This window comes from Salvia splendens, chromosome 10 (genome assembly GCF_004379255.2).
Source record: "Salvia splendens isolate huo1 chromosome 10, SspV2, whole genome shotgun sequence".
Lineage (NCBI taxonomy): Eukaryota > Viridiplantae > Streptophyta > Magnoliopsida > Lamiales > Lamiaceae > Salvia > Salvia splendens.
Window position 1 is genome coordinate 23,050,092 of NC_056041.1, and position 16,917 is coordinate 23,067,008.

General features: G+C 41.8%; 2 protein-coding genes across 6 annotated transcripts; one reads left to right on the forward strand and one right to left on the reverse strand.

Moving 5' to 3' along the window:
• Window positions 1–633: 633 nt before the first annotated feature.
• On the forward strand, window positions 634–8,672 carry LOC121751596 (actin-related protein 6-like). 5 transcript variants are annotated; one of them, XM_042146371.1, is made up of 14 exons: window positions 761–785; window positions 2,026–2,142; window positions 2,244–2,376; window positions 2,525–3,018; window positions 3,309–4,017; window positions 4,986–5,205; window positions 5,279–5,342; window positions 5,562–5,646; window positions 5,755–5,805; window positions 5,882–5,944; window positions 6,026–6,171; window positions 6,476–7,110; window positions 7,187–7,548; window positions 7,819–8,672. In XM_042146371.1, exons 4-11 carry the CDS (start codon window positions 3,009–3,011, stop codon window positions 6,153–6,155), a joined length of 1,332 nt encoding a protein of 443 aa, XP_042002305.1. In that variant the 5' UTR covers window positions 761–785; window positions 2,026–2,142; window positions 2,244–2,376; window positions 2,525–3,008; the 3' UTR covers window positions 6,156–6,171; window positions 6,476–7,110; window positions 7,187–7,548; window positions 7,819–8,672. The 5 variants fall into 5 exon arrangements, with proteins under 5 accessions (XP_042002304.1, XP_042002305.1, XP_042002307.1 ...); XM_042146373.1 differs by having other exon boundaries at window positions 7,028–7,110; XM_042146372.1 differs by having other exon boundaries at window positions 764–785; window positions 6,026–6,817; window positions 7,028–7,110.
• Window positions 8,673–14,089: 5,417 nt separating this feature from the next.
• LOC121752783 lies at window positions 14,090–16,536 on the reverse strand. Its single transcript, XM_042147875.1, has 5 exons — window positions 16,084–16,536; window positions 15,928–15,996; window positions 14,921–15,448; window positions 14,627–14,852; window positions 14,090–14,553 (listed from the first exon to the last, which is right to left on the reverse strand). The coding sequence occupies exons 3-5, from the start codon at window positions 15,383–15,385 to the stop codon at window positions 14,090–14,092; spliced, it is 1,155 nt and encodes a 384-aa protein (XP_042003809.1). The 5' UTR covers window positions 15,386–15,448; window positions 15,928–15,996; window positions 16,084–16,536.
• Between the last annotated feature and the right edge of the window lie 381 nt (window positions 16,537–16,917).

Here is a 16,917-nt window from a genome sequence, read left to right on the forward strand (position 1 = left end):
CCCACCCATGTTGGGGCGGTGATGGTCTCGACCCAGGCGACCCGGGCGACCCGAGCGACCCGAACGACATTTTGACAACACTGTATCCACCAGAAACATTTCTAAGTGATATAGAATACTGCATTCGTCCCCCCCCATAATCAAGGCATTTTTTTTGGGCACGAGATTTAAGAAAATGATGTTTAGAGAGTTAAGTTGGGAGTGAATAAAGTAGAGAAGTAAACAGAGAATAAAGTAATAGAGTATATATATATATATTATTTTTTGCTAAAAAGGAAATGACTTAGTTTTGGTGGGACGTCCCAAAAAGGAATACAAATCTCTTATGTGGGACGGAGGGAGTAACAATCTGACCGTACCATTTATTTGGTGGTGCCTCAGAAGCGAATCATTTCATGGAATACATATTTGTGACCTGACTAATAGAAGACTTAAAATAGAGATCTATTTTGATATAAAATGTTCCATGATACTGTTCCATGATACAGGATCCTAATATGGACATAGAGGCATATTATTTTTTATACAGGAATGGAGCTGTTTGCATTCTTATCCTACTTTGTTCTATACTTCTATGTAATATCTTTTTCCTGGTACATATGGTTGTTTTATTATTATTATTATTATTATTATTATTATTAATGAAGAATACATATTTCTTGATTTAGCTCTCCAAAACCACAATTTTTTGTCTTTTTTTTTTTTTGGATTAGAGCATCTCTCCAGACCAGGCAAAGCGATTTACAAAATTAAGAGGGAGGAAAGGCCTTATTGACAAGGATGTGGTAGAGTGGACTTTAACATTTTTAATTAGGGATAACTGCCTTAAAAGTCATCAACTTTGTCTGAATTCCGGTTTTTCCCACGAGCTTTAAAATTGGTGTATAAAGTCACGAACTTTGCATTTTGTCGCCGATTTCCCATGATTGGTTTTCCGGCGAAATGGTGAGCTGACGTGTCGTTTTTAAATGACGTGGCGTCTCGTGGCCGCTTAGATAGACAACATTTAGCGAATGTGAAAAAATAAAAAAAAATTAAAAAAAAATTAAAAAACAAATAACAAAATAGTGAATTCGGCTGAATTCGGATCGAGCACCGTCTGCATCCTCTCGCTCGCCGGAAACCACCTCCGGGCGGCGAACGTCGACGACAGCGGCTCCATGGTGATCACGTTTACTCTCCTCAATTTTTTCAGGCTCTGGCAATACAAACAGAAATTACTCACAAATTAATTGTTCCTCTCATACAACTTATCCCCAAAATAACGTCGAAATTTCAGCAGAAAAGGAAATCAATAGTTTTGAACCAACTGTAAGTCAGTTCAATTCCTGCAATAATTTAGCCTGAATTACAAGTAAGAGGTCGAATTCAAGGGAATTACTTTCAACTGTGGCAAGGGCTTTGCAGTCATCAACCGCAGACTTCTCTTCCGCCGCGGGAGGTGGAATGAGAGGAGCTTCAACCACCTCTGGCTTTGGCGGTGGGGCCTCGAAGCAGGTCTCCGGCGCAGGTGTGGGGGTTCAACGCGCCGTATCAGCTCGAGGGGAGGTTGAGAGAGTGGCCGGGGCGGTGGAGGTCCAGAGCGGCGACGTCATGGTCGCCGCCACTGACGGGTTGCTCGACAATCTGTTCCCCGAGGACATGGAGGCCGTCGTGGGGCGATGCCTGTCGGAGGGGCTGGAGCCGCAGATGGTTGTGCGTGAAACGACGTCTTTTTGGGCCTTTGAAAAGTGATGAAACGACGTCGTTTTACAATTTTCCGATGCCGGACACGTCAATATTCAGGCATGCCACATAGGATTTTGAGCTGCCGGAAAACACAGGGTCGGGTCGGGTTGGGAAATACTAGACAAAATGCAAAGTTCGTGACTTTATACGCCAATTTTAAAGCTCGTGGGAAAAACCGGAATTCGGGCAAAGTTGATGACTTTTAAGGCAGTTATCCCTTTTAATTAAAAGTATGTTTTATCAAGATGATTGATGATGTTTATCCTTAGTGATGGTGTACTCTCTCCCTCGTTCCAGGTGAGGACTGACAGATCGCTGTTATTTTACGACGGGGATGACAATCCTAATGTGTATGTTATGCGAGATATACTGTTGACATACTCGTTTTACAACTTTGATCTTGGGTACTGTCAGGTAGTTTCCTCTTCGTTTTGCAACTGTTGTTGAACTATTTTGACCATATGCGCAGTTATAATTCTTATGCTTTTCTGGAATGATCTGTTATTTGCCTTCAGGGTATGAATCTTGTACGTGATGAGAAACGAATCTGAATCTTTTTGGTGCTTTGTTCACCTTATGGAACGTCTTGGTCCTAATTTTAATCGTGATCAAAGTGGGATGCGCTCTCAACTTTTTGCTTTATCGAAGGTTCTCTTCCTCCACCTGCTTTCCCGCTTAGAATATGATACAATATGTTTGTGCCAGAAACGTTTCTATCATAAAAAATATGTTAGTTTTTCTTATTTTGCTGGAATTTCTGTTAACTCTGTAGTCACTATCATTTCGTGCGATGCAGCTGGTTGAGTTGCTAGACAGCCCGTTGCACAACTATTTCGAACAGAATAATTGCCTGAACTATTTCTTCTGTTTCCGCTGGCTACTGATACAGTTCAAGAGGCAAGTGTAACTGCCCCCTATGTGTATTTTGATGAGTGAATGACGATCCCCATGGTTTTCTTGTAGGGAGTTTGAATACGACAAGACAATGCGCATATGGGAAGTTCTGTGGACTCACCATCTGAGCGAACACCTGCTCCTATATGTCTGCGTTGCCATTCTCAGGAGATATCGTGCGAAGATTATGGAGGAGCAGATGGATTTTGACACTCTCCTAAAATTAATCAATGAATTGAGTGGTCAGATCGACCCTAAGAGAAGCTGAAGCCGTGTGTATATGTGCCGGTGAGAATGGCGCTGCTTGTATCCCTCCTGGAACCCCATCTTCTCTACCAGTCGAAGATGGCTCGCTATATCCCCAGCTTGACGATGAAATCTTGTAGATGATTCGTGGTTGTTGTTTATTAATCTTTTTCAACATTGTGAATATATTTGGCGCCATTGCACTTATTATTTTATTATAATGAGGAATGATATGTGACTCTTTTTTGACATTCGGTTAACATTTTTCATTTCAATTTATATATTTAATTCAATTTTAATTTTATAAAATTCATAAAATCAAAGCTCACATTTTGATTTATGAAATTCCTAAATGAAATGCTTAAATAGATGTCAAACAATTCCTCTTAGATTTGGGGATCGATTGATTCATATTGTTAAACCCTAGTTAAAATTTACAGGGATTTATGGCTCAGTAATGTCTAACGTGGTGGTTGTCGACAACGGCGGAGGGCTGATCAAAGCTGGCATCGGCGGCGAGCGCGACCCCGCCTGCGTGGTACCGAACTGCACCGCCCGCCCCTCCTCCTCCAAAAAATGGCTCCTCGCCGACCAGCTCCTCTCCCCCTCGGAAGACCTAACCTCCGCCACCCTCCGCCGCCCCATGGACCGCGGCCACCTCATCAATCCCGACCTCCAGTCCTCTCTCTGGGCCCACCTCTTCACCAATCTCCTCAAAATCAACCCCTCCGCCTCCTCCCTCCTCCTCACCGAGCCGCTCTTCACGCTCCCCTCGATCCGCCGCGCCGTCGACGAGATCATCTTCGAGGACTTCAATTTCCGCGCGCTCTTCGTCGCCGACTCCCCGTCGCTCGTCCCTCTCTACGAGGCGTCGCGTCGCCCCTCCGCCCTGCTGTCGAGGGCGCGGTGCAGCCTCGTCGTCGACTGCGGGTTCAGCTTCACGCACGTGGCGCCGGTGCTGCAGAATTTCACGCTCAATTACGGGGTGAAGAGGCTGGATCTCGGCGGGAAGGCGCTCACCAATTACCTCAAGGAGCTCGTCAGCTACAGGAGCGTGAATGTGATGGATGAGAGCTTCATTATGGATGATGTCAAGGAGAAGCTCTGTTTTGTCTCCCTTGATGTCCACAGGGACCTCAACATTGCAAGGTCTGCTATTCTTTTCTTTTTTTTTTGTTTTCAGGAGATTTCGATTTGTCTCTTTCAGCTTTGGTAGTTTGATGCTCCCTCCGTATGGAACTAGACTAATTGGGGATGGAACGAGTTTTAATGAGTAATTGGTAAAATTTTAGAGAAGAAGAAAAAATAGTTCAAATAATGTAGTGGACGCAGGGTCTCATGAATGATAAAGTAAAAAAGGAGAAAAAAGTTTTCATAAATGTATATTGACTATTTCTATGGGACGACGGACGAAAAAAGAAATTCAGCCTATATAATGCTGGTATCTGCTTACTTGATTGAAATCAGAAGTGATGGTTGGAGCTATTTGGTTAGTGGATAATGTTCACTAATCTGTAGACCTCAGTGAAGGCACTAACACATAAAAGTAATCACCTTTTGACATGAAAGAAATATAGTACTCCCTCCATCCCTCACTAAGTGAAGCATTTTTTCGGCACGGAATATATAAGAAAATGAGGTTTTGTTAGTTAAGTGGAAAAAATAAAGTAAGATAGATGAAAAATAGAGAGGAAATGACTCGCCTAGCTTGGGATGGCCGAAAAAGGAATATGCAAGGGACAGAGGGAGTCTGGTACTTATTATGTGTATGATTCATTTTTATGTTTTGCTACAGATTAACAGCATAATATGATTACAAGCTGACCATTATTTGACAATGTGGGCTATAGGCTGAAAGGATATTTGATATCTATCTGTGTGTCTGGGACTGGGACTTCTATAATATCCATTTGATGGTTAACATTAATACGTTTATTACCATATTTAGGTAATTGCCTTGTACAATCATGTGATGCAATCTTCCCTTTTAAAGTTTTCTATGATCAGGAATATATTGTGGTATTGAACGACGTTTTGTGATGGAGTTGTGCAGTAGATTTTTTCGTGTAAGACTTGAGAACCGTTTCCTTATTTACTTGCTTGGAATCAAATTTCAGGAGACCTGGAAAAAACAATTTGTTTAGGTGTAGTTATGTGCTTCCAGATGGCATTACTCATATGAAGGGATTTGTGAAAGATGTTGATGAAACAAAGCGATACTTAGCCTTGGATGAAAATGAAGCCCCTTCTTCCCCTGAAGAAGGAAAGGATTATGTCGACCTACAGGATGGTAGTGACAACCCCCAGCACAAAAGAAGCACTGACCTAACAAATACTGTAGAGATTTCTCTCTTCATAATGTTTGAAATCTATCCATTTTCAAACTTATAGTAATCATCCCTTTCCGCAGGAATTTTCCTTGACGAATGAGCGGTTCCTCGTCCCAGAGATGATATTTCGACCAGCTGATTTGGGTAGCGCTTCCAGTCCATATTTTGCCTTTACACATTAATACGTATGATTTAGGTCGTTACATAAGCATGTTTTGTTTTAACCGCTCTGTTTTCTAGCAAAAACCCATAATTTTGTGGTTTCTTTTATCCGTCATCATTCAGAATGATTCATTCTATTTCACAAACTGCACCAGGATATAAAGTTATTGATGATGTTCATTTGTTAACTATTTTTCTCAGGAATGAACCAGGCCGGACTTGCGGAATGCATTGTTCGAGCAGTTAATTCGTGTCATCCTCATCTTCACCCTGTGTTATATGAGAGGTAATGATGCTGGATTGTCACCTGTTATGTGCTCAATAATTATACTTTGAGTTTGACCTAAAATATTGTTCTGATATTACCAAATGTTTCTTTGTCTATGATGTGTAGTATCATTTTGACTGGTGGAACCACATTATTCCCTCGATTTTCCCAAAGATTGTAAGCATCATTTGTGTGCTCAGATTAAAAATGGCTCTCCATGATCACTTATTCTGATAGCTTGTTATGTTACCAGAGAGAAGGAGCTCCGGCCTTTAGTCCCAATTGAATATGAAGTGAAGATCACTACTCAAGAAGAGTGAAGTCTTTTTTTTCAAGAACTATTCATAAATTTTGTATGTTTTACTGTTAATAATACTATGTTACCTTTCTTCCACAGTCCAATATTAGGTGTTTGGAGAGGGGGGTCACTCTTGGCATCTAGTCCTGATTTTGAATCAATGTGTGTCACAAAGGCTGAGTACGAGGAGCTGGGATCCGCTAGGTGTCACAGGAGATTCTTTCACTAGCTTAAAGATCATTAAGGTTATCCCTACAGTTTTTTTCTTTGCAACTCTCCTTCTCTTGGTTGACTAAATAAGTGAACTTTACACTGTTATATAAGTAAGAACTGCATGTTATTTTACCAATAATGAAATGAAAAATGCCCTTACTTGACTCACCCTGCTTATTAGACATGTTTTATTAGAATCTCAGCAATGGAAATAGATTGGATATGCAAAAAATGTGGCTCCATTAAATTTCTCATAGCTTAGACTCCGTGTCATTCTAAGTCTACATTAGGGATGAACATTAATGTTGCATTACCTTTAAATATCTGATTTGTCAGTGATAGCCAAACATGGGTTTGAAGCTAGTAGACTCCAATAGCATGTTGGAGGATGGAGTTAACAATCACACCCTCGTGTTTGGTTGAAGAGATTCATATCCCGAGATTGTAACACCTCTGTTTGGTTTGGGTTGCATAAAGTATAGATAGGCAATACGGAATGACGGTTGTGTCCTCAAATATTTGTTAAAAATCCCAATTTGCCCTCGTCATCCCTAAATTGGGGCTGCCAATTTAATACTCGTCAAACCCTAGCTCCCGCCCACGCAATTGATTCCGAAGGACTTCTCAATCACCTTGTGGAATCGACGACGGCGAACGAAGGTTGAAGCTCCACCGCAGGTCTGTTTATTCGGTTATCAGAAGTAGTTAGGCTGTTTTGCGTATGTGACTGTTGCTACCAATCTGTGTTACGTATTATTTGATGAACATTGATGCCGGCGAAAGTGAAGATCATGGTTTCGCCGTTTCGGTATTGTGTCAACCTACATCCATACATTTAGATGGTTTATTGTGTTTGTTATTTGCTTTCTTTGTTGCATATAAAACCAGGAAATAAGTATCACAATTGCTTCATCCTATGGCATCTCAACACCGAAGCGTTAATGACTATGACGGGAGTCCATTACCAGAGGGTAATGTCTTCATCTAAGCTCCGTTCTTTTGCGTAGGAGTTACGGACGTGATAGTGCCCTGCTTTTTTCGGTGCAGGTAGCTCAGATATGGTTCCCAACAAAGGGGTAATAGCAGCTGCAGGTGCAGGTGCAAGACGTTGTTGGACAGAACGTGAGGAGACTATTCTTATGTCAGCCATGAAAGAGTTGGCTGCAACCGGTTGGAAGTCCGATAATGGGTTTCGTTCAGGTTATCTAACTCGTGCTCTGGAGGCACTTAAACGTGAATTTCCAAAAACTGATATTTGTGTTCACCCTCACATCAAGTCAAAAATCACCACCTGGAAAAAGAATTACTACTCTCTAATGCAAATACTTGACCGTAGTGGAGTTGGTTTCAATGCGGATGGTGACTTCAAGATAGACATCGATGATGAACAATGGACATAAGTTGTGAAGGTATAACTATTCAAATTTTGTGTTTGGATATAGTAGTATGTGCTTATGCAAGTGTGTTTTACTTTCCCACCTGTTTCTGTTATTATGGTGTTTGATTATCCACGGTTAGCTTCCGTTTAAATGATTCACGCATTAGTACCATGAGTAAGTGAGTTTGGTAATTGTGGCTGCCTGTTAAAGTTGCAACTTTAACTTTATTAGTATTTGAAGTCTTATTTTCAATTGGCTGTACACATGGTTATTGGTGTCTTTTGTTGAATGTGTCTTCAGAAAGACAGCAATGCCAAGTACATGAGGAATAAGTCGTGGCCAATGTTCAATGACTGGAAGGAGATTTTCGGCAAGGACCGTGCAGATGGGCTTAAGAGAATGGACACCGGGGAGGCTGTTCAAAAGATATATGGTTCTAAGGCTGATGTTGGTTCAAGTTCAGCCAACTCTTCACCAATTACCTTAGATGAACTATTCCCAGATGAAGTTTTTACTGGAGGTGTAGTGCCTGAGATGGTAGATGAGAGCACCTCGACCCCGGCACCAGCGAGACTACCTGCGAGGGTACCAACCAAATTGTATCCAAAAAAGAGGAAGACCGAGGACAAGATGGACAATGTCCTTGCTTTGATGAATCGCATCCATGAAGACACCAATGAGCGGCTGAAGGACATATCTAACTGAATTGGTTATGAGTTTGATTTAAGCACAAAGAGAACCGAGGTCTTCAACCAGCTGAAAGGCATGGCCGAGCTCACCATCAAACAACAGTTTTATGCGGCAAAGAAGTTAGTAAAGGAGCCAGAGCTAATGGATCTGTTTAGGGGATTGGATGAATGGGCACAGCTGGCGTTTGTGCTTGATCTCCTGGAGACGGATGGAATGATTTGAAATTGGTGAAGTATGTGGCTTTTGTATGTATTTTGTTAACTATCGGGGTTATAACTTTACGCCTGTGTATGTTTATTACGGCGCATGCATCGGTTTGCAATATGGCAACTAATTTTTTTGGCTTGTGACTTTGGGATGCATAGCCATATTTTGTATTATGGATTATGACTGTTATCACTCCAGCAGATGAGAAGGTATTTCGCATATAAGGTGCACTTGTTCATGTTAGCTGCTTCGAATCATTTTTTGGTCTTTGTTTTTTCACTTCCAACACAACACTCGTTTATTATACTTATAATTCAATAAATCAATGATGCATCGAAGTGAATGGCATTTGTCAAAGCTGGAGAGAAGTTATTCTAAAATTCCATTACATATTGGATCAGGCAATCACCCGATGAGGTATGTCAATTGTAACTGCATTTTTTTTGCCTTTACCGAGTTGATATTGCGGCATAATGTTGTAGGAATGTTGTCATCAAAGTAATACAAATACGAGTGATTATGACATTGATACGAAACATTAACCATATCTAAAGCCCACGTAGCACTTACATCAAGCATTATAAACGATCAACTGACATTGTCACATACATTACGCCACAGAAGTTACTACAACTGCATATAGCTACGTACTTCATTCCAACGACCTTAAGGACGATCAAACCACACTTCAAATTGGAGGTAGTCGCTACAAGTTATTAGTTGAATTCAGTACAAGAATAGGACAATTTCATACATATTATTGTAAGATACCCATCGAGTTACCATGTCATCCTTGCATCGATCCTGATTGAAAACCTTCATGAAAGCCGGCAGCGTTGGGTTGTCCGGGTCCTCATCCGCCATAGCTATCTCAATTCAAGATGAGCGTGGCTTTGCATCGGCTAGCGCATTTATTGGAATTCCTCTATGAACCAACTCCTAATACATTGAATATTATGCAAAGATTATTCAATGGTGAGTGTCTGCAAAAGCTGTCGACTGGATGAATGCATTGAACCAAGGCATTTGACTATTTGTGAACATGTTGGTAAGCACGAGTTGGGGTATTGATATGGTTGTGCAGTTACAACAATGAATATTTGATTAATAGTTTTGTATTGTATTTCTATGTAGACACATACAAATGGTGGGATTATAGTACAAATTAACAAATTGAGTGATTGTAGTTTGATTACGTACAGTGGGAGTAAGTTTACAAAGATTGTGTGAAGGTGGCTACACAACGTTACTTGAGTCGCCGGAAACCACAGTAGATTGAGTTTATGTAATATTAACAATACAATACTTACTACTTAATAGAAGCAACAAACTTGTTGCTTTCATAAAAAGTCATTTGATAAAAGCCACAACATTACATAAGATTGGTCTAGACAACGTAACGGACAGGGTGGAAACAACATTAGATTTAAAGTACCAACGATGATGAACTAATACAAACAGACGAATCACACGATCAACCACGCAAGGTCCTGATCACGGTCGATCAAACCACACATAGAATTGTATATCTTGCGCATCGACGAGCTTAAAATGGCATCGAACACCCGGGAATAAAGCGTTATCATCTTTAAAGCGACGCCAACCGTGCTTGATCCAGATCTTGCCCGAACTATGTTTGAGGAAGAGCCGCCAAGTTTGGCCTTCACCAAGGAAATGCACGACATCCTGCTGAGGAGCGGAACTGACGTGGAGTTGCCAAAAGTCTTTCAGAATTTCAATGGTTCGCTTGATATTTGACTTAGTAAGCTTCAACGTCCATGTGGGATACTCATCAGCCTCAATCGCACCCTTATCGTCGTCGTAGTCACTGTCTTCCACTGAATCCGATTCAACGTCGGATGGGGCATAGTCGTCCGACGAATCTATGTCTGGAGTGTATATCTGTTCGTCCTCTTCCTCCTCGGACAACGCTACAAAACCAATTATAACTTAATGTGCACATGAAAATTTATTAAGGATGTTACATGCTTACTAATAACGTCAATTAGATATTTTTTCAAATGCAACTCACAAATAAGATCGCTTCGCGGTGGGCATCCGGACCCCGACTTGTATCTTTTGACGTGGAAAATCCCCACATCGACGAGGGTGAAGCATAGTGTTTCACCATGGGAAATTTTATTCCCACGCCGGAATTCAGACCATCCAACGCAAAAGTAGCATTCACTCGCGATATTCAACACACGGACTGGCCATCGGGAGCCATTTGGCATTACAAGTCGACAATCAAACGACAGCTCTTCCCCGTGTTCCGCAACCCATTGTGGAGGTAGACGCTGCATACAATACAAAATTTGCTTTAATTATAATAATTCGTTTAAAAACGGCCCAGTGGGAAGTCATTTACCATTTCCTCTTTGTTGCGAGCTCCGGAGAACACTTTGATGAATGAAGGAAGCCTGTGGTAGGCGCCATACGAGTCGTCGTCTGCCATAGCTTGGTAAAACAACATTGGACGGCTGGTTTACATTGTGGTACCTTATTTATTGGGCCGAACTTATCTATCAATGAGAACCCTATTTACATTCAATGACATGATTTGTCAATGCCAAAGGCTGTCAAAAGTCGAATTGGTTGGTTTGCAATTAATGAATGAATTGAAACCAAGCGTGTTTCCAAATGCAAACAGTATTGGTTAAGTAGGGTGGGAGTTGTGGTTAATGAAGATATGTACAAAACATAGGTAGTGTCGGTTGTGCCAATAACCAAAACTAAACACTACACAACAAGGGGTGACACAATATGGAAAAAAACCGCAGTGTTATGTTACAAACACTAACTAAGCTAGAAACATGCTTATAGATTAAGTTAATACATGCAACTGCCTACTAAGGACGGTCAAACCAAACTTGAAATTGTGGACCAAATGCATCGACGAGTTTGAAGTGGCAACAAACCCCTATCACTATATTGTGTTGATGTTTGAAGCGAGCCCACCCATGCTTCACCCATATCTTCCGCGAATTGTGTTGGAGTGTACATAGCCACGTTCCCCGTTCGGTTGATAGATACACGCCCGCGTGTAGTGCCCCGTTCGGAATATGGCGTTGCCAAAAGCCATATGGAATCTCAAATCGGTGATTGATGTTCGATGAGATGAGTGTAACTGCGAATGTAGGGAACCCGTCGATTTGTAGTGCCCTGCTATCGTCCGCATAATCGTCATCAAATGTTGTTTCCGATTCAGTCCCCGATGGCACGTACTCCTCGGAAGTTTCAATGTCCATTGCATGGCTACCTTCCCCCTCGTCGTCTTCAACAACTACAAAACAAATGCATGTGGGTTTTAAAACCAAATATTGTAAAATCCACCCATGATGTGAATCAGGCTTACCGTGAACGTCTCCTTGCGGGGGACAGTGCGTTTCGCTACTGAACCGTTTAACGTTGAAAATTCCACTATCTACCAAAGTGAAGGTGAGTGTATCTCCGTGTAGAACGCCGGTTTCTCGAACAAAATCTCTCCATCCGGATGCGAAGAAGAACCCATGGCCAAGCTTTAGCATTCGCACTCTATATCGTATACCATTCGGCCAAACAAGCCTGCAGTCGAATGATAGCTCATGCCCGTACATCCCAACGAATTGGTCTGGTAGTCGCTGCATGCAACAATTTCATACGTGCAATCAAAACTCGGCCAATCTCATCCATAAATCATCAACACATAAAGCCACATATCATGTCGTCATGGAATCGCCCCTCGTGGAAAACCGTCATGAAAGCAGGGAGTCGTTGATAGTCCGGGTCGAAGTCCGGGATGGCGTTAGAGCCATCAAGTGCCATTTTGTTAAACAAAGACTATTGCTATAATTTGACGAGAGTTTCTATAACTTGCTTACCGAATTAGTAGTGTGATTTATTCTGAAATCTATGGAATTTGCATTAACTTTAATGGGTGAGGAACGAGGAGTTCATTTATGGAGTTTCAGTCGGTGATTGACCATGCAGAGTAGCTGTTTGAGGCTATGTTTGAGCTACTACTATACAACAAATACAGCAGATAAGTTTCTGATCAAACAATGTAGTAAATAGTGACGAAAATTAAACATCCCTGCATGGGTGATTGACCAAAGACTGCCGATTACTTTATGGTAGGTGGGAGTTGAATTACAAAGAACAAACCAATTTAATGGGTGTGCCTATATTCACTTCATACAGCTATGAGTCGATAGTTGTGTGGTTTGGTGGGATAAAGGATGTACAATATAATGCTATGCAATTTATCGTGGTGTTTAATTAAGGGAAGTACCTTCCCACAATTGAAATGACATTTATCTAACTTGAGTAAATAAGTCTATGAACCAACTCTAGGCGGTGCCCATGCATGCATGTTTACTTAATTCTACATAAACGAACCTCCATTCCATTCCATAGCTCGCACCAATTCTCTAACCCATAAATCAGCCAATAGGCGCCATGAACCCACTTATCCCAAATCAAGCGACCTTCTTCTACAGGGGCAAGTGGACCGCAGCTATGGATACGTTGTTGCTTTCTACTGTGATCAAGCTGCGACCTAGCCGCTCATCGGCTGGTGACTTTGTGACGGATGGGGTGCTCAACCATGCGTGTATGGTAATCAATAATCGATTTACCACTGCAATAACTTGTGCTGACATTGTGAGTCGGTTGGAGCTCCTACGAGTTCGACTCCAGACTTTCAACAAAGTTGTTAGAACACCGGGGGTCCGATGGGACCTTGATGAGAAGCGCATCATTGCTGACAACGAAACTTGGAAGTTTATATTCCGGGTATGTCGTTCACTCATATGCATAACTGCGTTGAATGCTAGGGGCTTTATAATATGATAAACGGTCTAATCCAACTCGTTGATATTACTTTTTTGCAGACAAACCCCCTTGCCGGCGCGTACTATTACCGAGACGAGGTGGAATACAGCCGCTTAACGACCATGTTTGGGCTGCGTGATGGGAAGAATGAACCGTCGACGGAAGTGATAGCCATATCCGACACTACAGAGGTAATCGTGATTACCGATTCCCCCGTACCAAATGCTCCAACTCGTGCGAAGCATGCGATTTCACCCCTTGATCCCGATGAAGTCAATTCGCCTTTTGTTCAGCCATCAACCATGGTTCGCCGGAAGCTGTTTGATGAGCAATTGACCAATACGGAACAAGAATCATCAAGCAACGCTGGCGGCTTTGGGGGACGAATGGATCCTCCTAAGTTGTTTCCCCTGAAGCCATTGTACTCATCACCGAAAGGTTCCTCGTGCGCGTCTTGGAGTCCTGCAGCCCCAGGGCGCAAATCCACCCCATAAGTACCTCAGTCTTGCCCCCGACCGGTCTCGATCACTTTTGCCGATGTAGTAATATGTTGTTGTTTACGTGTAATTAGTAGCCTACACTTGAATGTAGGTTTAGCATGTTTTATCTATTTTGGGATGTACAAGATTGAGTCTGGTCTAGTAGGTTTTGTACTAAACTTCAGTAATTCAGTAATGAAAACCCAAGCTAGTTGGACAAAGTCACGTAGCAACAATAAAAACGTTATAGCTCTAGAATTTGATATAATGGCGCAACACAAATGCAAAATCAACTAAATAATGTTAAAGAGTATGATACATTACGAATCAATGTCTGGATACATAGCCACATGTTAGGTAACGAGTGAGATCAGCGGCGACGATCACATGTTTGTCCTATTATTCCACATTGTAGAAGCTAAGTCGTCCCGTTTCTTCGTCCACGCCGGTGTTGGTGCGACCGAACTTATAATGGGAACAACAGGATCATCACTATCACTTCCATACCCATCTTCATAATGTTCTCCAACCAATGCATCATACGGATCCACCTCCATCTGCGTGCGTATGAAATTGTGGAGCAAGAAACAGGCAATGATCAATCCAGTTTGGACATCAATAGGATAGAAGCTTGGACTGCGGAGTATTCCCCAACGCATCTTCAGTACTGCAAATGAGCGCTCAATAACATTCCGAGCTTTAGAGTGCTTCAAGTTGAACAATTCCTCGGGCGATTGAGGTGCCTGAGCGCCATTACCCCACTCCTTCAAATGGTACCGGACGCCTTTGTACGGTGTGATGAATCCCTCGCTGTTGGCGTATGCATTGTCGCAGAGGTAATAGCAATCTACCAATGAGAACAAATGTCAAAAGGTGATTAAGCAGCCAACCAACTATACAACAATAAAAAAGAGTTTGACCTTTAGGTATTTTAAGCCCGAGGGGCCGGCTAATGGCATCGCGTAATATTCGGGAATCACCAGCTGAACCTTCCCATCCTGGCAGCACGTAAACGAACCGAAGGTAGCGATCACACACTGCAAGTGTATTTGTTGATATTTGCCCCTTCCTGTTACGATAACGTGGTGCGTCAGCTATGGGCACGCGCACGTGTATGTATGTTCCATCTAAAGCTCCTAGACAACCCTACAATGTCAACAGTTGGAATAGCATTAGTATACCGTATAATACACTTAACTTGAGATTACACATACCTTAAAACACTTCCATCGTGAGCCCGTGCAGTCATCCCCAACTGGTTCCGGTTTAACCAAAAAAATGTCATGCAAAGTAAGCACCCCACGTAGCACAAAATGAGTGTACTTAGAAACTGTTTCAGAAGAACGCATGAAATCGTGTCCTACAACCCGTGTCTTTTTGTGGTGGGCCAAAATGGACAAAAACATAGCAACTTGTTCCTCAACGGTGACAAATTTTTGGTCGACTAATCCTACCCGATCCCGTAGAATGCGACACAATCTACCGAAAGTGTTTCTATCCATACGCAAATTGTCCACGCAGGAACGATCAGAAACCCGGACAAGCCTATCCATCTGCTTTACATGTGCCGGAATGGCTTCAATCATAGCCTCGGTAATTAATCCCCCCACCATCCGTTTCCTTTTTTGTGATTTAGATCTGGCCAAATTGATAAACATGGTGACTAGAAGCATGTTCATCCGATGATTTCTCAGTATTTCCTCAAGTAAGATCAATAGCTATGTTGGTTCTGTTCTTGCAATCTACACGAACAATTTGCACAAGATTCCTCAAATTGAAATACACACCACAACACCATGACATTGGACATAATAATAACTGCTTAAGCATCACATACACATTAACATTGAATCACAAATCAATTGCATAAACCTATTTGACAGAGCCTCAAATCCATGAAACTTTATGCAACAAAAAACATACAATAACCCCCCTATCAAATCTGGAAAACACAAGCTTGTATTTGTGAAGGCCGATCTGTCTACGTAGAACTCCATTCTCGTTTAAGAACAAAACCAATTCCATTCAGTTTATGCAACGAAATTAATACAATAACACCCAAAATTATTTAACAGCACACGTTCGGCAGTTTATGCTCACATTGTGAAGGCCATGGGAATGAACACATTGAACTCAATCTCATCATTAACCGAATTGGCTGGAGTAATTTCAATCTCGTCAGGGTACACATTTTTCGGGATCGGATTTTGGAAGAACTTACCTTCTGAACAACGTCTTGGTCAGCCATGGCTCTTCGTCGTCCGATTTAGCCCGAACCCTCACTTGCAACCTGCAAATACACGCAGGCGCGGTGAGAAATTCGAATAGTAGTTCAACCATCTCAATTCGGGAACCAACACATAAAAAACAGGCTTACCGTGAACTCTTCAATTACAGCCTCTCACCGATTTCGGCGACCTCTGGAAATTGTTGCTCAAATGTGGAAGAGGTAGATGGAGATGGAGTAAATGAAGGGGTATTGGAGTCAATTGATGCAAAGTTTGAAATCTTCACTTTGTTGATTGCGTACAATCGCACGTCGAAGTACCGATTGAGTTATCGGTTTTTTGGAGATCCATAACTCAATCCGAGCCGGGTCGTTAGATTGAAGTTGTGGGTCAGAGTGATTGCTATCATGCCAACCAAACATGGAATAGAGGGTGGATACAAATGACTATCTATGGCTATCAATGAAACCAAACGAACCCTTAGCATGTTTTATTTCATAGGAAAGACAATGATAGGATAAAACTTCAAACTGCTCAATGAAGTTTGTTGCTTCAAGAGAGGTTCGATTTGGAAAAATCAAATGAGGATTCCATTGAACACATCTTCTTCCATTCTCTTGGCTATGTACAGTAACATGTATGCAAAACACAAGACATAGATGTATGAACTAAATGTCTGGATTATATGTTTGGTCACTCTACTCCAAAGTTTAAACCACGGTTCTTGTATCCTCTTACCCTTAAATTATATCCTACTTTGTAGGCTATGGCGGTGTACAAAATGAAATCCATGGAGGAAACGTCACCACAAAATTACTAATGAAATCGTACAATGCTCAATATCATTCAATTCATTGTAACACTCAAAACAACTCCCTGGCAAAGCCGGTCAGCTACCATATAAAATCGGACAACTGCTATATAAAGTCCAGGTTTGTTAATGTTGATGAAGGCTAATGATGTGTTTCCTTGAAATGGTTGGG